A 24,799-nucleotide genomic window follows, 5' to 3' on the forward strand; every position below is an offset into this window, starting at 1 on the left:
ATGAACGGATCGCGGGTTTGGTGACGGAATCACGCGCATTCGCCCCGATCGAGGATGGTTTAGTGTTTTGGAATTGATTTTTTTTCCTTTTTTCCCACCGTTGGCTGCACCTTGCCTCACGCACGTCACACTTTCTCACCCCGAAATCACGGAGCAAAGCAGATCGGTAGTGCTGGAAATTCACGATCGTGAGTCAAGCCGTTGGAATGCGCTCGAGAGAAATTAATGGCAAGCACTTTAATATTCGCACGTCCCAGGTTGATAGCAATAAAGCAAACACCAAGTGATACCAAACGGATGGGATAAGGGGTTTCAGTTTTGCTTTTTTTCGTAAACAGCCGCCACTATTTCAGCCCACGTCATTTTCCGGCCCGCGAAAATGGCTTTGTCTACGAAAATAAATGAATGATGAATTGTGCTGCTGTGTGGCGATATTTTTAAGAAAGCCGAATGTGTTTTGAAAGAACAAGACACACGTTTAGTCTGAAGGATAACCGTGCAACCTGTTGCCAGCGTTTTTGCGAGTTTATTTTTGACGGCACAATATCGGTTTCTGTTTTTTCGCAAAAAATGGCAATTGAGTTTGAAGCGAAATGATGAAAAAAATGATCTTTATTTTTACTAACTTTTATCTATTTTATCTGGATTTGTTTTATGAGTTTATATTATTTCATTTAAATACTCTCGTTTGGTGCAAATAAGCACTGTGATTTTCTTTCATCAAAAATCAAAACCAAATTCAAGAGCGGATGAAAAACAAAAAAATAACAAATGATTGAAGGTTCTGGAATGATTTTTTACTTCGATTGACCAGGATAGCCCTACGAACCACATTTTTGGACGCCGGGAGTGAGATGAATCATCCAACGAAGCATTTTGTACCTCATCTTGCATGTTTTCTATATGGAATATAAATATTCCATAATTCAAAGATCCAAGCAAGAGTTCATTAACTGTAATTAACTTTATTTACAAATAACTGCGAAAGTTTATAGTTATATATTGTTTGTAAATTGCTGCCAAACAACGCATTCAGTTTCCAATTTTATTGTTCGAACAACTGGAAAATTTGAAAATATCCGCATACGTTGTATTGCTAGCGCCATCTATATGATGCTAGCTAAACAACAATATTCAAACTGACGTGCATACGTTGCGTCACGCAATTTTATTGATAACTTGAAAATAGTCCTTGAGACGAAGCACAGGAAAGAAACAAATGCTGTTTGAAACATATTCCCGAAAATTAATAAAAATCTATAAACAAAAAAAAACTGACTTCACTTGAAATACGATTTATTTTGCGTTCTGTTAATGATTGGTCACGTGCCATTCTTTGTCTTCGATTTCTTCCACCATCCAAACATCATCAAATCACGCCCCGTTTCGCTAAACTCCTCCCGACCAACGCAGAAACGAACGCACGATAGGTTGATTAAAGCAATAAAATGGTAATTATTGTTTGCTCATGTCCAGCCCGGTGGAAAATTCAAATCATTGCTGGGCACAGCATCAGGAAGGAGTTTGAAGAAGCATCCCCTAATCGGTCTACTTACCTCGTTTCGATCGATGATAAAGGCCTTCCAACACGTTCCGGCAAAAATAAGTTTACCAACTTCTTCGCTGAAGTGGATACCGATGACGTTAAGGACTTTTGTCGGTATCGGACGGCAATAGAATTCCAACGGACAGGTTTTTGTTTTGTTGAAACAAATGCTTTATTTTTCTCCTTCATGTTGGTGTGGGTGTGTGTATGTGTGGGATGGTGTTTTAGCTGGATTTTTTTTCGCTGAACTCTACCAAGCAAACCTACGCTGGGGAAAACATTCAATTATTCCGTTTCCCATGCGCACATGCCGTTATTATCCTCTCTGGCGATGAAACAATTATCTAGCTTTACGTTTTGCTCGACGCAAATTAAAGAAACACGTTCGTACTAAAAACTCGATATTTACAACCAGTTCCGATCTGCCTCTTTACGCTTTGTGGTAATTGCATAATTTGCTTTGTATAATTTTTACAAAAGATAGTTCCCCTATCGATCACCCTGTTCTGTAAGCAGCAGGTATCTGTTTGCTGACTCATTACCAAGCTTAAACCCAGTCATTCCTTGTTTTATTATTATGATTTCATCCTGGAGGGTGTAGTTTTGTGGGCCTTGACGTAGTCTATATGTACAACGGAAAATGTCTTCTTTCAATCACATATCAGCCTAAAGTAGTTCTTCCATTCCGTGCTCGTGCGTGCTTGTTTACCCGGGTTTCTTTCGGTATCGTATATTTATTTACAGGAACACACATTGGGGGAGGATGAGTAGATGGCATTACACCATCGATTACACCATCGTGGTCATGCCCTTGCTCAGGTTCTCCAGATGCTCCTTGGCTTTGATGCGCAGTGTGGCGATCGAGTTGGTTCGCATGTCGGTCGAGTGGTGGTGGTTCACGGTCATGTTTAGGGCGGCCGTCGTCGTGGCCGCCGACGCACTCGTCGTCGCGATCGTTGGTCCTCCGCGGCCAGAAGGATCTCCCGTCGTTGGTGTGTCACTTTCCGAGCCGGGATCGATTTGAGGCGTCAGTTTGGATCCCTTAAGCCCCGTCGGCGAGGGAGAGTTCGGGCTCAGCCCTGACTGGAGGGCGCTGGCAGGGGGTGTAAGGGACAGGTTTTGGGGCGATGCGACCGGCATGGTCACGGGCGTGGCGCTTCCGGTTGATCCCGGTGGCATTGTGCCTGGCTGGCTCATCAGGGCTCCCATGGGGCTCTCGAGTGGTGAGTGGCGAGGCGTTGGAGGTTGTGGCCCAAGGCCGACAACCGGTCCGGATGGTGGTTGGTGCGGCATGGAGAGGTTTTGCGGTCCACCCAGACCGTTGGTGTGCGGGGGCGAGAGACGCATGCTGCTGGCGGCCATCTGCGGCGACATGGCGGCCATACTTTGCGGCGAGATGCGGAGGTTTTGCGGACCGTTTGGGTGTCCTAGGCCCAGGTTCGGCATGCCCAGGTTGGACGGGTTCAGGCTGAGCGGGGGCGTCAGGTAGCTCGGATAGACTCCTTGCGGATGTGACAGGAACCCTACAAAACGTCGAAAACCCGTAAGAATGAAGCATTTTTAAAACATTGCCGTTCGTGGTGATAATTTTGCAAAAAGGTATGGATGAGTGCGTTCTTAGAAGGGTAATTGCATTTCGCATAAAGGTTAAAAAAAGCAATATGGAAGTGATCCTCGAAGTCGTGAACCATGTATAAGTAATAAGTGGCAAATAAGTGTTTCATATGAACTAAAACATTGGTCGTAAAATATTTCCTCTCCTTAAAGTTTGTAGAAGTACTTTAAAACATTTTATTGATTTGTATCTTTTAAATTACCAACCAATAAAAAACAAACCCTTCTGTGCAAAGGGAACACACACACATACATTCGCACTAAATGTCGCCGTTGGATAGTTACCTGGTAGTGCGGAGAGTAGCGGCGGGGAGAGCCAGGGATCGACCGGAAGGTTGCCGCCGTTGCACGACAGCCGGTGGGGCAGCTGGGAGAAGTGGGACAGCCCGAGCCGCAAGCTTTCCGACTTTTCCTGCCGGCGCCATTTCGCGCGACGGTTCTGGAACCAAACCTGTTGGCGAGGAGAAGAAAATGTGGGTGAGAAATTAATGAAATTATTTTCCATTTATGAGCGTTTAATTACATTTTCTCCGTTCGCTCAAGTGCGCCCGGTGGTAGAAATGACAAACCCCGAATGGATGGAAAACGGAAACGGCACAAGGCGAAAATACCCGCGCCAGAAAGCTCAGGGCAAGTTTCCGCGTGTCGGGTGTCGTGGTTTAGCTGCTTCGAGGAACGAGGAAAAGAGCATTGAATGGATAATTGGATGATTTTTTCCTCTCGGAGTTCATCCCGGGTAAAGTTAAAAGTGTCACGCGGTATGGAGGAAAAGTACACAAAAGAAGAAAAAAAACAAAAAGGGAGGAAGAAACGGTTGGTTGAAAGCAGTGGGTAAGCTCACGGAAGGAAACGTGGAGGAAAACATGAAATTTTCGCTTCATAATTTTTAATTAAAAAACGAAGATTGAAAGCGCGGTCGGCAAGTGTATGAAAAGACGAAATTAAGATGAAGACAAAATAAGACTTCAGTGTCTTTGGAAAGGAGAAAAACAAAATGGTTCCTTGCATTCGTGAAGACGAAAACCACCTTTAAAAGAATTTTAGGATACTGTACAGAGGGAGAAACAGTTTACCCACACAATCGAAACTCAGAGGAAGTCAGGATGCTCTTGTGCAAGGTTTCAGTTTGCTTCGTTTGAGCGAAATTAGCGAGCAGGGTGGAAAGTTGAAAATGCAATTAGTACGCTATTTTTCTCCGGCGTAGTTTCCGGAAAAACTCGTGACGATGGTACGGAAAATTCTGTTCTGCCACCAGCTTACCGGGTAGCCCGTTTCGCCGATCAAGACTTCACGAGCCAACGGCATCCGCTGTTTGGCAATGCAAATTAAAACGTAATTAATTTTGTGAATTAAATAATTAATTTAACCATTAAATTTGCTATTGCCTCTCACTCCTCCGTAACCGATTCCCGGTGAAAACGCGTCTCCCGAGGAAATAGACAATCGATTGAATGCTGCCAGGTGGGGCATTTTCCACTGGGCGTCTCCATCGGGCGCTTTTGGGGTGAAAGAGAGGAAGCAAAATCCAAACGGCTTTTCTTTTCCACCATTTAACGTCTCTATTCAACTCCATGCTCCTGTCGGATGAGACGCCGTTTCGTAAGCATCCTAATTAGTGCGCTAAGTAATTGGTTTCTCGACGGGAATACCACAGGAAGGGCCGTCCGCAGCATCGCAGCGGAAAACGGAATCCGTCAATTAGGTCGGAAGAAAGTGCGCAGGTCGGACGGTGAGTTCAGGAATACCTCACCACGCGCCGGTCTGTCAACTGCCGAGCCGTGAGCCATTCGCCAGTCGGACGCTAATTACCTCCGAGCGGTCCACAGTTCGACGCCACAATGCGTCGGAAGGCATATTTCCCGTCGTTAGCGCTTTGTGCGCGTCTAATTGCCCGCCTAATCCAATCAATTAATCTAGCAATTTGCTAGCATTACTGGCCTGGGCGCAGTCCGGAGGCACCTCGCACGTTCGGCGGCCATTTTTCCTTTGCCCAAGGTGGTCGAAACCCCAGCCTGTCGTCTTTTGTGCACGGTGCGTAGTAGGCCGGGGCTGGTGTACTAAGAAAACGTCAAAACAACCTGAGCGGCGTAAACATTTTGACAGCACACCGTTTTCCGACACGAATTAAAGTGAGGTTATGGACGGAACGGCGTCCCTTACCCGGTGGGATCAGTCAATGTGTAGGAAAAGTATATAGAAAACTGAGAGCCAAATTGGATTTGCTTCTGGGAGGAAGGAAGAGCGACGCTCTGCAATGCCTTCTTCCTTCACGTTCTTTTTTGGTTGGTTCGGTTCGTTCATCCCTGTTTGAGGTCTGGCAGTGACAGTTTTATGTTGGAAAGAAAATTGGCTTTCTTCTTGCGAGATTTGCATCGGTGTTTTATTTTGACTCTTGATGTATTTTTCAAAATTGTACTCGAGAAACTTTTACAGAAAATACTCTCAGAAAGAAGCTACGAGGCAAGAAATGTATTTTAAAAAGGTAAAAATGGATTTAGATTTCTCTTGAGATTCGTATACAACGAAAAAGAGATTGCGTCTAAAGCCAATAAATATTTAGAATCTCTAAATGCAATATTCAAATATTTGAATCATGGAAAAAGTAAGCTTCAAAATTGCAATTCCTCATTTAAATTAAGCACAGCATAAGCGATGGCAAATGCCAGCCTTTTTGTTTAGAACATTTTGTAGTGCTGAATTCCAAACCAATCACAAATCATTTCTGATCAAATTTGAAGCTAAAAATGTCAACTTTAATGTTACGAGGGCATTTCAAATAACAAACGCACCACGTCTGCGGCGAGTCGACGTCACTCGCCAACTCGTTGAATGTTAAACGCCGAATCAGGACTGCAACCACAAAATAATCTAAATCGTACACAAAACTTCTCCCTCTCCGAACACTCGGTGCGATCGGGCCAAATAAATCCCTTCCGTGGTCGGTACTCCAAACTCTACCCACCCAGGCTCCCCAAAATCCCGTCAACTATCAATTGAAGTAGTCGAAACTCACATTCTCTAGCTCGCCTTCCCAGCCATTTTTTAGATCTGTCAAAACTCCACCCGACGTACGTACGCTTCGGTCCTCACTGATTTAGTTTAATTAAAATACTGTGCAAATACTGATTGAAAAGTTTTAATTACATTTGCATAATAGTTTCGAAATGTTCGTGTTCCACTTCTGGAAAGCGGGGCTTTTGGGATGGGGGCCTAAAACTAGCACCTAAGTGAATTCTATCGAGCCGTGTGCGTATGTGTGTGTGTGTGTGGGGTGGTGTGTACCGGTTAGGGGGAAATCTGCACAAATCAAACTATCCCTTTTGACCCAAGTCAAAATGACAACAAACACCCACAATTGAACGCACTTTGCCGAATCTCGACCCGAACTCGAACCCGAACTCCGGTAAAAGGGTTTTCGGTCGGAAGTGGGTGGTGGAAATGTATTTTGCTGGAAACACCCGAGATGAGATTGAAAAGTGGCATTTAGGTCGGATTGAACCGCAGTGTCGGCCGAGGGTCGGAGTTTAGGTTTGGGAAAAATAGGAAATCGCGCACTCCAAAAACATCCAACGGCTACCTACCGGGTTGCTGTGTTTGTCCCGAAAATCGACACAACTATCAAACTCATTTGCATACCACCGGCGTGTGTGGAGTCACCCGACGGCACTCGCTAGTTCCACGCCGGAATATCTGCGCTACGATTGTTTGCGGGTGAACTAAATAATTTCTTCGGTAAACGATTTTGGCCAAACCCAAAGCGGAGAGGGAAGGAACGGCCATTGGAACGATTCTCGATCGGGATACATTTTAAAACCAATTTTACTTTGCAATCATCGTCACAAGCGCTACGATTGGAGGCTCGGTATACGTAGTGCTTGAATTAGATTATCAAAATATTTCGAATCACACTCGAAACGCAGGAACACACACTCTCCACGTTTGGGCACCCACATTCAAAGCGACTCCGACCGGAACGGCCGAGAGCTACGGTTCCGAACCGAGCTTTCACAACGGTAGATTCAATTAAAACAGTTATTTCATGCCATGGTTTCAATTAATGCGGTTGTCTCGCTCGCAATCGCAACCGTTGGACGTTTCGTTTGCACGAAAGGACGCACTGGAAAATCCTTAACAATCGACGCTTCCATCCCTGGAGCAAAGGTGGACTCATTTCGGGTTTCCCTATGTCGGTTTAGGTTCATTTTTTCCCTCATCCTAGCAGTGTGGTCGTTTTATCGTCGAAGTTCGACGATTTTTTCTTTTAGAAAACAAAAACCCAAAATGGCTTCCCTCATTGCTCACTCCAAAGTCCGTCGATTGTCGTTTGTGTTATTGGGGTATTGGATTTTCGAGCAAACTTCACTGCCCAATAAAAAAACATGGCGATTTTCCTCCAAAAGGAAGCAACATCATCCACCGCATGAAAAAAGTAAAATGTCGAAACGGTTTCGTAGGCCCCGGCCTATTGATGTTTATTGCATCAAGCGTGTCCATTTTTGTCAACATTCATTCCCAGCGAGGGAAGAAGCAAAAAGGGAAACCCAAGAGGGACGAGGTGGGTCGAAAATTCATTTGCTATCCATCACCGGCATCGTTTGGGGCCTGGCTCTCTTCCGGAAAAGCGATATTTTTCCTGAGTTGCTTGGTCCCATTTAGCAAAAGTCCGAACTCGCAGGAAGCGTTCCATTTCATCTTTCATTCATTTCATTATTTTTCCCTCGGTTTCCAGTCCTCGATGTTTTTTGTGTAGTTTTTCCCTCTGCAGTGCCTCGGCAAGGCTTGGACCCTCGGGCAGCACGGTGTTCTATCGAGTGGACGCACTGTCAGGGAGGATACTTTTCTCCGAAAACGACATTGCCGATAGTTGTCCACGCCGGGCTTCCAATATCGGCACCATCAATGGCACGTCAATGTTTGGGAATTTTCATCAATGCCGGCGTTTTTTGTTTTTCACAAAATGTGTACCCCCAAGGCTGGCGACGTTGAGTGATCCTTAGTGGAAAGAATACTTTTTCCTGCTCCTTTGCACTGCAGTGCGTCGTAACAATGCAATAACGTGTTCCGTGGTGATGCAACTGCACGCCTAACGCATCAGTAGAAAACCTCGAGGGAAAACCACCCGATAGAATCTGGTTCTGCATTGCTAACCGCGAACAGTTTTGTGTTGGAAAAATTGGAAAATTTTGACATCCTTTCGCGATTGAGGATATGTTTTTCATCAAAGATCATCCCAAATAGACCCGTTTTATTTTTGGTGATGCCGTTGGGATGCCGCTCGACTGAAAGAAACTCCCCGATTGATTGACAGATTATTTGATTTGAACTAAAAGAAAATTACAAACTATGATTTTTATTTTCATTATTCAATTAAATGCAGTATGCAGATATGCTCTTTGAAATACGGCTAAGGAATCATCAATTGTTATAATAAATATTTAGAAAAAAACATTGTTATGAGTGTAGAAAAACGAGAATCTTATAACAAAACTAAGTTTTGTCTATCGAAATGCATACATTAATTTTTGAAAATTTAATTAATAAATTATTTAGAAATCAACAAAGTCGAAGTCTATCTCCTACATAACAAAATGCACTCCTTTATCGTTCTAACTTTACTACATTCATTATGAAATATTGCTTGCTCCAAAAGCCCATCGTTAGCTCTTCAGTCAGTATTCTAGGACGCATGCAATAAGCCAATTTTCCCTGGTACGTAATTCAATTATATTCAGATGTCATGTCGCTGTCAAAACAAGACTCTGCTACTAACCCAGCTCGCATCGAAGTAGGAGAGAAGCAAATCGTTGCAAAAAGAATATCCCTGTTACAATTTAATTTTTCGTTTATAACCAATTTCCCACGGCAGCCGACGGACGTCGTGTGTAGTGGTGTTTTGTCGCCTTTTTTTTTTTGTCCATACAAGTCGAGAGTATAAACCGATCGGGCAGGTCCAATCACGGCTCTAATCAGCGATCCCATCAACCGATTCCGCATGCTACTCCGCCCAGCCCGCGGGGAACGTTGCTGAATGTAACGGTTCAAATTATAACGTTCTCCAAGGATTTTCGTTTTTCTCGCTTCTCTCTTCACCGTCTTTTCGGCACTATCAGTGCGCTCGCATCAAAGGGATGCCGAGTATCATCCAGCGTTTGGCGCGTGGCCCTCCGTGTGACACCGGCAATCTGTTTGTCGCCAACAAATGCTCCTTCCGTCCCCGCTCCCGGGGTCCCGGTTCCCGGGTGCGCAAACAAGCGGCCTCACGGGAACGTCGGGCGCTCGTGGCTCCTTTTGCCCGCCAGCAACCATCACCACGCTCGTTGGGCGCAAAGGACAAAGGAAAATTCGACACCCAGCGCGCCCAGCAGCTCGGAACCGTCGGGAACCGTACACCGCGCATGCCCTGGGGCCAGTGGTTCTCACACCTTTCTTTGCTGCTTCGTTTCCCTTTTTCTCGGAGCGAGTGTAAGGGAGACGAGTAGAATGGTGTGGCTCACGCTTTGGAGCGACGTTCGACGTGGACAGATGAAGCGGCGGAAATTAAAAGCAATTTTGTCCTCAATGATAAACACCGTCAGCAGCAATGGCGGCCGCGGTTTCATACCGTGGAACCACTTGCCTCTGCTTGATTCGTTCGATTAGTGTGTGTGGTACATGTGTGTGTGTGTGTGCGCAAGTAAGGATGCAATTCCCCCGGGAAAGCTAAAGGTCACTGGAAGCTAATCCAAGGAGGCTTGTTAGCGGGGCAACATGTCATCAGCTATTAAATTAGCCGCTGCAAACCCAAGAGCCCCGTCCTACGCCCGGTTGGGTAAACAAGGAACCAATCGCCGTGTAATCCCAGTCCTCCGCCGTCCGGAAATGGCACACGGGAGTTATAAACAGTTATTAGAGGGTTAATTAAACACTTGCCACGTGGCCTGTCAACTCCCGGTTGCGAACCGTGTCACGGGCTGCCACGTGGAGGAGAGGCAAGAAAAACCGAGCTACCAGAGGGAATCATGTTCACAGCACAGGACAAAGGAAGGGTGGACCCGAAAACGAGTGTGCACACGCTCCGGTGGCTTCGGCGGCATTTATCGCCTCCGGGGACTTGTTTCCTTTAATATGTCACCACGCACACGAAACCCCTTAGGGGGGCGGAATGTCGGGACGTTGCGGAGTCAACAGACGGTCTTAGTGTCGACAGCGAAGCACTAGCACGCGCGTACACATAGGAAAGCAAACGCTTCCGGAAAAATGGCTCGAAAAATTCTAACGAACGAGCTGAACTTCCTGATTCTTCAATCGTAATTTTTGACCAACTTCGCCTCGAACCACCCTTTCTTCTGTTTCTGTGGCTTGATGTGACTCTCTCGCACCTGTTTTGGCTGTTGATTTTCCTCCCGAGCCATTCAACGTCCGAGATCCTGCTTAGACTGTTTTCGGAAAAGGATTTCCCGTGTTCCTTTTGCACCGTGCACTGCGTGCTGCATACCTTGCAGGCGCTTCGGTGTTCGGAAGACAGATCGCTCACACAAGAAAGGACGTTGCGAAAACTTTTGCACGTTGCTTCCGAAGCAAAGGCTTTTCACCGGAAAAGTTTATTTTCCCAACCGACACCACGGCCGCTGCCTTTTGTTCTTTGATTGTATCACAAAAGTGTACCGGCAAGGACATTGGTTTGGGCATCGATTAGAGAACACAAATTCCGGCAACTGCTTTGCAACGTCTTGTCAAAGCTAAAAGACACACACACTGCCAGCATTTCGGAAGGGGCAAAAAAATTAAATGTTTGTTTTCCTTCCGAGTGAAATGCATCCCGCTGGGAAATCGGGCCGAGTGCGTCTGCATTCACCTTTTTGATTTCTACACTTCGGACGAGATAATTGAAGAAAAAACTGCACGGAAGGAAACGGTGGAAATCCTTTTCCTGCCATCTCGATGTCTCGGTGTGTTTGGTGTTTCCGATTTGCTTTCTCTGCTTCGGGAGCGGGATGCTGGGAACAAAAACTCGGCCTCCAATGTGCACGCATGCAGCACGACCGAATGACTAGAATTAAGCTGTCAAATGCAAATGCAGGAACGGTCGTCTTCGAGAATGCGCTACGTCCGTCCCGCCGCAATGTGATATTGATTTTTATCGCACAGTTTTGATCTTTCTCACCCCGGGAAGAATGGGAGATTGTTTTGGTGGTTCGTATTCCAGCTTTATGTTCATTTAGGGGGAAACTCTACCGTTCGTACTCCGAACAACTGTCGTCGAATAGGATTGAAGCAAAACTGACCCAAATATGTTTTATCATATGGTTTATGTGAATACAACATAGAATTCTATTTCAAAACCTTCTAAATATTAATTTAAAAGCATGGAAAAGTAGAGGTCACTCGTTAAGGTCTTTACATCGCTTTTCAATTTAAAAAGTTTTATTACTACAACAATTAAGAACAGATTGACGTACAATCTGTAAATCGTTTGTAAGATTATAGAATTTATAAATCAAATGACACATATATGTTTTATGCCCAAAAATGCAACATTTTAAACTAAAAAATGAATTGTTGATCATCTTCCTCAATTTGCTTGCAATTAGTCACTAGATTATCTGCTCCATATTTTCGACCGTATGTTGATGATCATGATCACATCAATGTCCTGTTTGCCCTACTTTGAGCACTGTGTCGTTGGCCATCTAATGATTCACTTCCACCATCGACAGCAAACACGACAACGGATCTCAACAAACGTACCGCGCTGATATCAAAATGACACGCGGGAAACGATGAGCCCAAATGACGGAGCAGTTGTTAAGTGCGATCGGATAGGCGTGATAAAGGCGATTATGTTAAGGTGACATGTAACACAGGATATTTATCAACAATAACAAAGGGAAAAGGGCGAAGAGAAGGGCCGAAGGGACCAGGCAAGAAAAGAAAACCCTTCGTGCCTCTCGGAGCGTTTTTTCAAAGTAATAATAGCAAAAGTGTGCGAGTGCACGGTGTGTGTTTGTGTGTGTGTGTGTGCTTTTGTGTGACTGACTTGTTTGTCTTCGATTGAGGCAACAAAGGTAGAAGCTTGAATCCCTCGGGAAGGTTCCCTTGAACTGTCGAATGGAGTTTTGATTGCAGTATAGCTGCAAGAATCCGGAGCGTTGGAATTCAAGTGCTTAAGAGGGGTAGGCTCGGATCGAGACGGGTGCAAAGTGGTTTCCAATGAAGATCCTTGAGTTGTGATAGGATGGTAGTGTTATTTTGTCATGTTTTTTTTTATGTATAGTAAAAGGAGGATCACGATCTCTTACTCTCAGGTAATTACGGTCTAATGGTTATGAATGAAAGGTAAATGGCGAGAAGATGATGTATTTTCGTCGTTCGGGTCTTATGCCAATGTTTTAAATTGTTGCAGGAATCTTCAGCTTTTACTTACTTTATGTTTATTTATGTATTAAACATTGAGAATCGTTGAATTCGTTCGGTACAATATAGAACGCGCAGAAAAATACAAACACATTGTTCATCTCCGTGTTCTCAAGCACTTCTTGTCGTTGATGGGCAGATTCGCTCAAGAGAGCCCTTCACCGTGAAGAGTACTTAAGCGAGCCCCTTCATACCGTATGGACCAACAATCGAGAACGCTAAACTAATTAAACGCTTGACGCATATGTTCCTGCAGTCTGCACGCTCGTGGCGGACCGCTAAAGGATACCCGGGCGGAAAAGACGAACGTCGAGGAACGGCGAAAACATACCGGGAATCCGTTTCAACTCAAAACTCCTCGCTTGTGGACGACAAAGGACGACACAGGACGCCAAGCCGTCGGCCTCGCGGTACGTAATCGGAGACGCTTGTGCAGGATCATCGTTCCGCGCAAGACGGCGTTGGCGAGTTTCAAACTGCGCAATGCGAGCCTCGGTACGTTTGTGGTGGAAAGTAAATTAGCGCATCGGGCGGAACTTTCCTTCGGCAGTAGTCCAGCTGGAGTGCGTTACAACTGTCCAGCCGTGAGAAAAGCGGTACGTTTGAAATTATCATTAGCGTTTGTGTCGGGTCGGGTTCCCTTTGATGTTTGACCGGGTAGAACCGAATTGTGCCGACAGGCGCTAAACCTTTAACTTTCAACTGTTTGCTATTGGAACATTGCATTTTATTCAATCCTTATATCGTATAACTAAATATCTGTAGTGCAATAATCTAAGACATGTGCTAAAAATTTGTGTGAAATGTATTCCCTAATAAAGAACCTTATTTAACATTTCATAAACTGTTTAGCCCTGCAGTAACAACTCTCGTGTGTACAAACGTAAACTGAGGGAAGAAAGGTCACCGCAGGAAAAACCTTTTCTTCGTAGGAAAACTTTTCGACGTGGGAACGAAGCAACAACAAAAAAGTACCCATCCAATCATCAACCATTATCGCGCAGTGCGAAATTGGCCAGTTGATCCGTTTATCCTCGGGGAACGATAGTCACCCAATTCGCACCACAACAGTGGCCGATTATTATTACTACCGTACGGTCGGTTGCAGTTGCGGTGGGAATTTCGCAGCCTGTTCGTGACGGCTTCCACGAACAACCCCAAAATCCCAAGAAATGGGTAAGGAGAACAAAAAAAGAGGAACATAACAAACACAAAACATTCACATTTGTTGTGGATGTCCTTCTGCCCCCTCGAGGCGATCAGCCGTGGGTTCTTGGTGGAAATGTTTTTATCGCTCACCCTGGCGAGAGTGGGTGAATTTTTGCAAGACGTCGTCTCAATTGTTCGCCGATTACTTTCGTCCCTTGACCGTGACCGTGCGTCGGCGCGACAGGACCCTTGACGAGATCGGGCTAAGATCCGCAGCAAATCGTTTTTCGCACGGTTCACCTTAATTGTGCGCTCAATTTATCATCGGTATCCGCAAGAGTGGAAGACAATCAACCAAAGAATTTTTCGTTTAGTTCGTTTAAGCAAATCACATTATTTCTATTTTGTATTGTAAGCAAATGTAACATGCTTTCTTGGGTTTTTAATTTTATGCAGTTTATTTATTGACAAAAACAAATTCCCCACTTCTTGAGGCAAAGGCAACAAAGAAGGAATTACCAAACAAGTTGACTAGAAATAAAAACACAAATTTCAATATAGGAACATTATGAAATCTTGATGTTTACCAAGCATCGATCCCGAAAAGGAACATATAGCGTTGCTGCGAGGGATTCACTCGCCGTCACGGAAGGGCGGGGGGTTTAATAATTGTCAAATTATTTGCTAAGTACCAAACAAAACTCATCCTCGGGCCACCCCCGGGCGGCCAGGGTAAACAGGTCCTTGTTCAACCTGGCGGCGAACGACACACGACCCTTCCCGGGGGCCACGAGACCGAATCACTTTGAACTTCAACCAAGCGAGAGAAAAACGGTTGATGGTGCGTTGTTCACTTTTTTCCTACCGCCTACCGCCATTTCTTCTTCAACCGGAACCGAAGACGGGGTGCGAGGCAGATTCCGTCCTTGACGCTCGATTTCCTCGTATTTCTTTTTATCCAAGCAGCTGACCTCGTCTCGTCGAGGGGTTTTTCCTGTTTTTTTTTTCTATTTCGGTGGTGGGAGATGGAAATAAATTTCAATTTCATCCCTGTTCGAAAAGGAAAACAAACAGTGCAAAACACAGCTCGGGAAAAAAGGGCGCTTATACCCCTCCGAGGGTGCGGAAGTAAATTCCCCTTTCCCCGTGGAGGTGTCACGGATAAATCGTCCACCATGCCCGACGGAAAAACCATCACAGTTTTCGTATTGCCATTGGGAGGGCTCGTAAGGTGGCTCGTTTTTTGTCGATTTTCCGCAAATGATCTCGCCAGCGATGGATGAAGACGCGGTAAAGCCCGTCGAAGTGCAACGATCCGGAACGATACGGAATGAAATGAAACCGTGGCGAAGAGTGTGGCGTGTGGCTTTTCTCTTCGGGGAACTTTGCACCCTCTTTGCCCTGGCGTGGTGTTAGGTGTTTTCCACCCACGTTTTCCCGGGTTGAAATCGGTTGCAGTTCGGGGACGGAGTGACGCGTATTAACTCGCAACCAAACGTAAATGAACTTCGCTGCATCCCCCGCGTAAGAAGCACGTGTCCTTGGAATGTGCGTCACCAACGGGAAGAAAAAGGGGTTGATTATAAAACTATCCGAAAGAAGGTGACGGGATTGAAGGGCGCTATCGGCAGTTAATTGAGTAGCAAATTGATTTTTAATGAGGTAATGAAAACGCACCAGAAAAAAGTAAAGAATGCACTGGAGAATGCCTTTCATGTCACTTGACTTCGCACAGTGAATAATTAACAGTTTTATTGTCTATTTGATACCAAATTATTTCCTTATTGAATGATATTATTCTTTTGAATTTAATGTCACAAACACCTTCAACAAAGAAGCTTATTATAAAAAATAAGCTTAATATCAAACAAATATAAATAGCATATTACATTTTTTTCAATTTATAGCATTTTATAAAACTTTCAAAAGAATCAAAGTACACTTTTGTCAAGCAATTTCCAATGAAGTTTAAATTAAAAGTGCAGCTATTATACTTCGTACAATTTTGTTCCATTGGTCTACTAACACACCTTATGCCCCGCACTGAAAAGCTTAAATACATTATTTTAATAGCACCCGCTCCACGTGCCCATGGTTGGCAGCGTAGAACTCAACTCCCGGACGACCGAAAACGACCGGAAATGACAGCTGCGAAACCCGTGCGCCTCGAACCGCTTCCCTTCAGCGCTTCCAATCGTTTAATCGGAGTTCATAATTTGCTACTCGACCAGCATCGACCGTTTCGATGGGTCCATCCATCCATCCAGCGCGGAGCAGAAATAAAATCAACAGAAAATCACCACCAAAACTGCTTTAAAACACACCCGCGGAGCGATTAAATCGGATGATGAGCCACGGCCCCGCAGCGGAAGCAGCGAATTGCGGGGAGAAAATTACGTCACGGGCCACGTTTACCTCCGAGAACGGTGTGCGTTATGTGTATGCGATTGCGATCGAAGCGCAACATGTGCGCACACGGCGCGCGGTTTCGGTTTCCTTGCGCGGGTTTCGAATTTCCGCTCGGTCTGAGCCAAAACAGAACAGGTAACTCAGGGGCTAATCAAATTAAAGCCCACGTCTTCCGTGGCGCATTGTGGGCACGGAGATTTGTTTGTTTTGTTTGCTCATTGTTTCTTCCATTCCCGTCTCAAGTTCAGCTGGGACAAGATTAAAGAAAGCCGCTTGCGGTGCGCCGGATTATTGTATGATTATATTTTGCTTTATATTATCCTCGAAACGCAGCTGCGGAGAGCTCGTAAAGCAAGCGATGAGATTCAATTTTATTTTGTGTGTACATTTTTTACTTTATTTAATAATCATATCTCACAGCCGCATGATTGATGCGTGTTTGTTTTTAAGGGTTGTTTATTGTGTCTTCATTCCGGCCCCTTTCATATTTGCCCCACGATCGATGGCACAACAAAGTAGGCTCGCAGACCGACAGAGAGGTAAGAAGAAAAACGGAAAACTTCAAACTGCAATGGCGACCAACAGAGGGAAGGTTAAACGTTTTGCGAATTCGCTTTAATTAGGGGTTCTAGTGGCACGGTATTGTTGGCCGATTAAATACTTAACCCCGCACCGTGGTTGGGGTTTGTTTCTCATTCAACAAGGGTAAGATTGCATTCATGAGAAAACATGAGAGCCGCCTCGATGAAATGCTGCCATGCGGGAAGATGAATCGCACAGCAAGCGATGGAAAGCAGCCAGGTGTGTTTTCAACTCGGTTCCCGACCGGACTCGCTTGTGGCAGGACCAAATGTCAAAAGTCAACCACTCGGTGACACTTTACACTACGCAGGAACCAATTATGAAGCTTCATTGAGAACTGGCTGTGGTTAAAATTAGTCGATTGTGCAAATGAACGGTGCATGGCACAGAGGAAAACAACCCAATTGGTTGAATCAACGCTGATTGTTTTTAGCCTCCGGAAGGCGTGGGGCTGCTGAAAGCTTTTCATTTGGGATAATTTGCACTTCATTGACGCCATCAAATATGGCACGGCCGTTATGCTTTCGGAACCCTTCACATTTTTTTTTTTGCGGTAAACTCCATCAACTACTAAACCCCGTTTCCTTGACAAACAAGGTCACATGAAGATGCGATCAACGCGCACAATGTTTGATTTCGTCAATTTCGCCGGCATTGAATTAAAATACCGTGTAACCTACAATTTTCTCCAACCGATAATTCATTCCGTCACGTCACAGAACTGTGGTTTTTTGGTTTTACCGATGGCGAACACATTTACAGCGGAAAAAGTTTGCTCCTTTCGAAGGCGGAAGGATCTCGCTTTGGTAAGCATAAAAATTCTGAAAAAAATAAAACACACGCATAACAGCTAAGACCTCATAAACTAAAGAAGTTGCCGCCAACCTTGGCCAACAATGGGAAAAAGGATTGTCCACGCACACAAACACAAAAGAGTGGGTTAATTGAATTATAATATCGCGAGCGGTTGAATGTTGTTCGTTGCGGCACGAGAAAGAAAGGGAAAATTAACGAATTAGAAAGACGTAAAATAGGCGGATTAGAGGGTCCTTTCATTCATTCAAAATGTTGGCAAGGAAGCATAAATCATTTAAGTTGAATAGATCTAGAAAAACATTTCCGGGTCGTGCCGATGGAAACGAACAAAATGAAAAGAATGGGTTTGAAAACTTATATTTGACATATTAATTAGCATAATTTTTGTGACGAATAATATCTCAAAAATACTGTTTAGTGAGCCCTCCCAACAACACCACGAAGTTTCAGTAGCAATCGATGGCAGTTTTTCGAAAATAGGTTAACGAAACCGGCTCTTGTTTGTTACTGTGCGCTGAAGAGCTTACATTAGAATAATTCCGGTACACGAGTCTATCTTTGTGCTAAGCGAGGCAGTCACTTCGTGTTCGCATATGGCAACAATAAAAAAGGATATGAATAAAATATTTATTGCCATTCTTCATGAGCGCAGACATTCTCCTCACCTCCCTCCCTTCCACCGAACCAACAAGAAATATCGTCATAACCCCCTATTTGTTGGATAAAAAAAGTCAACATGTTTGGGACTGCCTGCTGCGGTATGTTGCGGTTCCCGAGTTCTAATTCATAAATTGGTCCTTTATTTCATCGAACATTTCTGCTCCCGGCCGCATGCGTTCACATATGCCCTCGCCTTGCGAGCGTGTGTTTGTGCCCTTGTCCGTCCCAGACTACTTGAGGAGGAATAAATCTATCAAATTTATTTGCCTTTTTATTGCCCGGCTCGCCCGCGCAACGATGCAGGGATAAATTTACCTTCGATTCCACGAGCAGCGAATCATACAAGCACATACATTTCCATTTGGGTGTTTTAGCTGTTCGATGGGGAAATGAGTCCTTTCTGTGGCGGAAAAGCAAAGGGGAGCTGCACGGTATCTCCAACGTATTCCCATATTTAGCATGGAAATTCATAAAGATAATGCTAATAGTCGTAATCGCGTGGTTCGCCTTTCCTGAACCCCCTGCCAGCGGCGAGTTGGTTGACCGCGACGTTGACAACAGGAGCTCCCAGGTTTATTTCGCTAACGACTACAAACCGTCGAAAGGGAAGCAATAATGAGTGGCTTTTTTATGATTATTGCACCTTCACGCACGAGAACTTTTACCGACATGTTGAGGTTCTGCTGTGGTGAAGGTTTTGTGCATGATTTTTTATCCTATTCTTTCTTGTCCGCTCTTTTTTCCACTGTGGGTTGCTCTCGCCAAATCATAACCTCAATGTTTGCGGCTACAGTTCGGCCTCCCAGTCTGATGTAATTATCCCGGACCGTGATTGGGGTCCCTTGTCAGGTTGGTGAATATTTCGGACGGGCTGACGAATGCTTCACTAATGAAATCAACATCCATCCATCAACTTGCTCCACGACTAGTACTTCCTCCCACCCATCCCTCTCCTCCTTACGTGGGTGCTTCAAAAATTATGGCAAGGTGAAAAACCTTCCAACCGCACCACTCCCTCCTCTCCTCAGCGGTCAATTCTTCCGAACGGTCGTGTTGGCATGTGTTTCGCCCGAACCACACTATTTCTCCTAACGGTGCGTTATGCCATGCCAGGATCATGATTACCCAGTTTTTGTTGACCCACACGCTCCTTAATCGTCCCAAGCGTCGCGACCAGCTCTCCAGACCGGAACGGCTGATAAACAAGAAAATTAAATTTAATGATTTTTATTACCGAATGATTAGGAGCGAACATACGTAGAGAGTGGGGGGTTTTTTTTCTGGGCGAAAGGAAATAACCTTAATCGGAGTCGTAAAAGCGGTCGTCGGAGAAAGGCCCAATCCCGTGGCCGTCGGGGTTGGATTAAAACGGGTAATTCTATTATCCTTGCTGGTGGCGCTCGACAATTTCTTAACGCAAATTAGTCATTCACTGGTCATTATGGCACGCTGGAATGACTTTGCATGCGCGGAGAACTGTTCTGTGAAATAACCATGATAATATGTTTCATTATCTTTTCATTTAATGTTCTCACAAAAAGAAACGTATTTTTTTTCAAATGAATTGAATTTGTCAGAAATATCATTTCATCAAATACTTTCTATTGAAACTTATACCCAGTAGTATAAAAATAAATACGAGACCTACAGTAAATTCGTTTATTAGACCAAACTTCCAAACAGTCTGAAGAATGTTTCGTGATTTATGAATTATCATACAACCCCGCAAACCCCATCGTGCCCCCGTGCTAACGTTTCCAAATGGATCATCGGCTTCCACCGTACGACAAAGCGTACGTGTTCGCATGCAAAACCGTGTGTCCCATGTCGCAACCATCGTGCGGGACCCATAACATGCCAGAACGTATCGCTGAACCACAGCCGGACCGGCATCTTCCATCGATTTGTGTCCTCTTGCGTATTAAACTCCCATAAAACGCTTGGCGTGCAATAAAACAAAATGACACAGGAAAGTTCTATGCACCGGTTCGTTATATCCCCTGGATGGATTTCGATTTCCAATCCCTAACTTCCCCCTTCCCAGAGGCCCCAGAGTCCTGGGGCCAAACATATTATATTGCTTTACACATATGGCACCACCGTAGGGAAAGACCAGGGAACGCCGGGTAGAAGAAACCATTTGTCTTGCAAATACCTTCGCACGGCATGTACCGAGGCGGTACGCGTCTTACCATTGCGTCCGATGGGAGCATGAGGACGGCTAAACATTGTCATATTTTTACCTGCGCCAGAACTTGGCGACCTTACGAGCTTTTCCAAACATTGCCGCACGTGCTTCAGCTACAAAGTGCACGAGGAGGAAGTGTATTGATTCAAGTTTTATGACTCGCCAAAAAACCAGAAATCCAAAAAAACAAGGGACCCGATCCGGGCGAACTTCCCTACGGACGAGCCGATGGAAAATCTCTTCACGCGAAGGGAAAACCTCGCCTCGACGTGGCCCGCTCGTAACAGCACGTTAAGTACAGACTTCATCGCATCGCAAACGGCTCGCTCGGGCGTAATTTTATTAGCGATAATCACGCGCCACCCTCCCCCTCACACCCCGTAATGGCGGCCGGAGGAAATGAGTTAATGTAAACGATTTCGTAGAATGGGTGGATGCAAGAATGTCCCCCCGACATGCCATACTCACTTTCTCGATTTTTTTTTGTGTTGTTTCCCTTGAAACGTTTACTCATTGCTTTAGTTTCCGCTCTTTTAATATTTAAACTGCCCAAGCATGGCAGAGCGATTAGAAGGCCCGGTAATGCTCGGGCCGTAGCTGTTAATATGCGGAAAATTCGCCCCGATCTCGGAACGATCGAAGATAAATATGGACGTTTTATGGTTCGCCAATTTTCGCCATCGGATAAAGTGGAAAATAATGTACCGGGCCGGGTGCGACCGCGTGGGCATGTAAATTTCGTTCCAATTTCCTTTTCCTTTCCTGGCTCTACCGCTTTGGTGTAATGGTGGCTACTTCGACATCGTATGGCATCGAGCGGTTAAGGTGCAAAAGTGTCATTATAGAGCGATTGCAGTTTCTGAGCGGCTGATAGAGGGTGAGAAATGTGATTTGATAGAGGCCATCGATTGCACGAGCATGACGAAACTATTCCTATCAACGCAAACACGTACCCCGATTCGAAGGATTTATTTTTCTCGACATTAAGTAATTAGCATTAAACCATAAATATCGGCTAAACGATTTTGTAGATTGGATATTAATTATTATGACTGTTGGGAGGCCACGACAGTTGAGTGGATAATTCAGTTATTCGGTATTATGACTGTTCAGATGAATGAATACCGAATGAAATGATTGAGAGACTGGAAAACCGTAAAGAGAAATACAAATAAAATAAAATAGCTCAAGCTGAAAAATACGCGAAAACTTTAAACAAGACAAGCTTGAAACACACATAAGCAAATAGTAGTACATAAAAATCCCATTGGGAATATTTACATGGTCAAAAGTTTCATCAATAACAAAAGCGGATTGAAACGATTTGTCGTTTTCTTTGCGATTTGATAATTTCTAATCAGGCAAGCGAAAACGGGTTCATCTAATCATATTCCAATCAACCGAGAAGACATCCAAATGCGAAAACCGTACCCTTTCCCCCCCGGCCAGTAGTAACATCTCGGTTCCGAGAAAAACCACGCGAACTAGTTCCGGCCAGCTTAATTGCTTTCGGTTGTGTTTCCACCAACCAATCCACGACCATTTTCACCCCTCAGCCGAAGCTCCCTTCGACCGATAAAGTTCCCAATTTTCCCTCCTTAAGCGCATCGAAGCGTAGCGAGTGCGGTTTTTTAGATGAAGTTGGCCCCAAAGTGCTGACCGGGGTCGAGCGAGTTGTCGCTTGCGCCCGGTGCCGAGCCTTCAGCGAGAGCTAATTAAATAGCAATTTCCGCTTTGCTCCAACCGTCCACGGATGGGGCAGGGCTCGTCGTTCGCTCGAATCCTTTTTCCTCCCGCATGGCCACATTCGCGAGCATCGTTGCGCCCCGATTGAAACATAATTATGTGCTGCAGTTTTGCCCGTAGATGCACGCGGGACGAGTTTCGCCTCGGGTCAGTTGCCTCCCCCTTCCGTTTCTCAGCGCAGAATCTGCGGTCCGGTGTAGCTGTAACGGTGTCGCTCGGTGTTGAGCCTTCGGAATTAATTTTCTACCAACGTTGCGTCGCACAGATGCGAAAGGAGAGTGAGCCACGGTTTGTGGGAGTGGATGTTCTTCCCGTTCGATAATGGTCTCCCTCGTCTGTCGGTGACAGTGTGCGTACCGTTTGAAATGCGAATGAGTAAATTAAATAATCAACGCCAAACCCGTTCCGAACTGAACACGCCACCCCTAAACTCACCTTCCCGAGCGCTTGTGCTAGCATGTCCTGGAGCCGGTGCGATCACTGTGTCCAGTCCGGTTTTAATTGACAGTGCAGTAGTGGTAGAACAGTTCCACCTCCAAACCCCACGCCTGCACCAATGTCGAGGGAAAAGGAGGAGCACCTACAATGGATGGCCAGGACATCGGACCGTTCGGCGAACGCGTCGTTTTGGTGAAGGAGCGCTCGGAGCGCCGAGTCCGAGAACGCGTTCATTAAAAGGAATAATTTGATTACCCGTCGATTAAGCGGTAAACCATTGTGCTTCGTTCACTCGTTCGCTTCATCCAACGGCGTCGGCGTGAAGGCACCGATATCCCGAACCCAGCGCGAAACCGGTTCTCCCGTTCCCGGGGGTGTTTGGCAGCCATTTTCTTTTCTCCCTCATCATCCGAGCCGGTTCGGGAAGCTGCGAAACACGGGCACATTTACTCCCCTTTTTTCATACTTTCCACATCATTTTCCATCCCATTTAACGCAACCGTTTTCTGCTCCGTGTGGTGCGGCATCTTTCGTTCCCCGAATGTCAGAACATGTCGGGATACGTCAAGAAGATGATTAACGTACGTTTGGGTTCCGCGTACGATTACGAAGCGAGATGAAGCGGGAGCTTCCCTTTCAATAGAGTGCCCTTTCTTGAGATTTGGTTATCTTTTCTCATTGAGGCTCAATTTAGGTGACAAATTGGTTTTATTGTCGTTGTAGGTTTAACGGAAGGCATGCGTTTTACTTGTTTGCCGTTTCTTGCTGTGTGCTCATTCACGATTAATGTGTTTGAGATACTACAGTTTTTCCTACCATAACATTTATTATTGCATGAAATAATGTGTGCTTATATGCATGTCAAAAAATCATTTTTGTTCATTTTATTTATTGCTTTTGGGTATTTAAAACCAAAAATTTGTTTTACCGAAAATTCTATTTGCATTTTCCAATAATATACATTGAAATCAAAAGTGATCCAAACCATTTCCAAACCTTACCGATCTCGAACCCCAACAAGAAATAGAAAAGGAAACCAACATACATTCGAGATGACTAACCATGGAAAAACCTTCTAATTGTGTGAGAAAACATGTGTTTTTCCTTCGGTGAAAAAAACCCGGTCAAGACACCCCTTTCTCCACGGTAAGAAGATCGCACCCTTCTATTTTGTAAGGCTCGAGGGTGTCGTTAAACCCCAAGACCGCTCTAATAGCTGCAACCCAATAACCCGTCAAGCGTAATTTAATCTGGATTTAGACGTGTCAGTTGATTTTCTTGCGAGCCCAAACGGGCGAGTTGCGATGTTTTGCCAATAATCCTTCAACCCACCCACAAACAGCCAAATACAATAACAATAATAATAATGATAATAATAATAAAAGATAAACAAGTGGTGGGATTAACGTTATGAAATTTTCCAAATCGCATTTCGTTCAATCGATCTCGTTAAGGGTATATATTCCAGGAAGCGGTTCGGAAACAAATCAAACCGGGTGGAAAAAAGATAAAAAAACGCGGGACGGCTTTCCGAAAACAACAAATCCACACGATAGATGGAAGAAATAAAACTAAAAGAAAATCACATTCCCCCCGGACAACGCGCAAAACCAATAGGCGCTAAGGATGGGCCCAATACGCGAGACACAGAGGCGCAACGGAGACGGATTATTCAATTTCCCGTGCTTCGCTTTTCTCGCCCAGGAAGGCCTTATCGGTGAAGAAATTGGATCCATCTTCGGTCGGGTCGTTTTGTTGCGTCTTGTAATCTTTCGATTTGATTGACTTTTTCTCCTCTTTTGCTGCCGCCCTCTCTGGCACGCTCAAGTTTAAGAGTGCTCTTGTTGTTCGAGTTTTCCCACTCCCCACTCCCACTCTCGAAGCGGGCAAGGGCACCTTAAGGGCGTCTTCGCTTTCTTCGATTACTTGCTACGATTTACTTTTCCCTGTTTTCATCCGACCGATAGATGGATGGAAACCCCTGCTTGACGTGCGCGCAACCACTCACGTGACAGTGACAGCTCCACTAATTGTAATCCTTCCCTCGATAGACAAATAGCTGGTAAATTACCCGAGCTTCGGAAGAGGATTTGGTCCTGAGGCCGACGCGGTTTGAGTGATGGAAGAAGATTACAACGAGCTTGTTTTTTTTCTCTTTTTGCGTCGGAGCTGCCCACGTGCGGGATTTCATTTATTTATTCTCGTGTCTTCGGCGTGTCTTTGGCGAGAAACGATAATAATGTGCCGGTGTTTGGTGG

General features: G+C 45.1%; 1 protein-coding gene across 1 annotated transcript in view; it reads right to left on the reverse strand.

The window, feature by feature from the left end:
• Nucleotides 1-2,335: 2,335 nt before the first annotated feature.
• LOC131294974 (retinal homeobox protein Rx) overlaps nt 2,336-24,799 on the reverse strand; it is a 40,813-nt gene continuing 18,349 nt past the window's right edge. Inside the window, exons 5-6 of the mRNA XM_058323032.1 lie at nt 3,449-3,611; nt 2,336-3,090 (exon numbers count right to left, since the gene is read on the reverse strand). Of these exons, the coding sequence (XP_058179015.1) occupies nt 2,336-3,090; nt 3,449-3,611 (918 nt within the window). The remainder of the gene's footprint in view (nt 3,091-3,448; nt 3,612-24,799) is intronic.

Source organism: Anopheles ziemanni, chromosome 2, assembly GCF_943734765.1.
Source record: "Anopheles ziemanni chromosome 2, idAnoZiCoDA_A2_x.2, whole genome shotgun sequence".
Classification (NCBI taxonomy): domain Eukaryota; kingdom Metazoa; phylum Arthropoda; class Insecta; order Diptera; family Culicidae; genus Anopheles; species Anopheles ziemanni.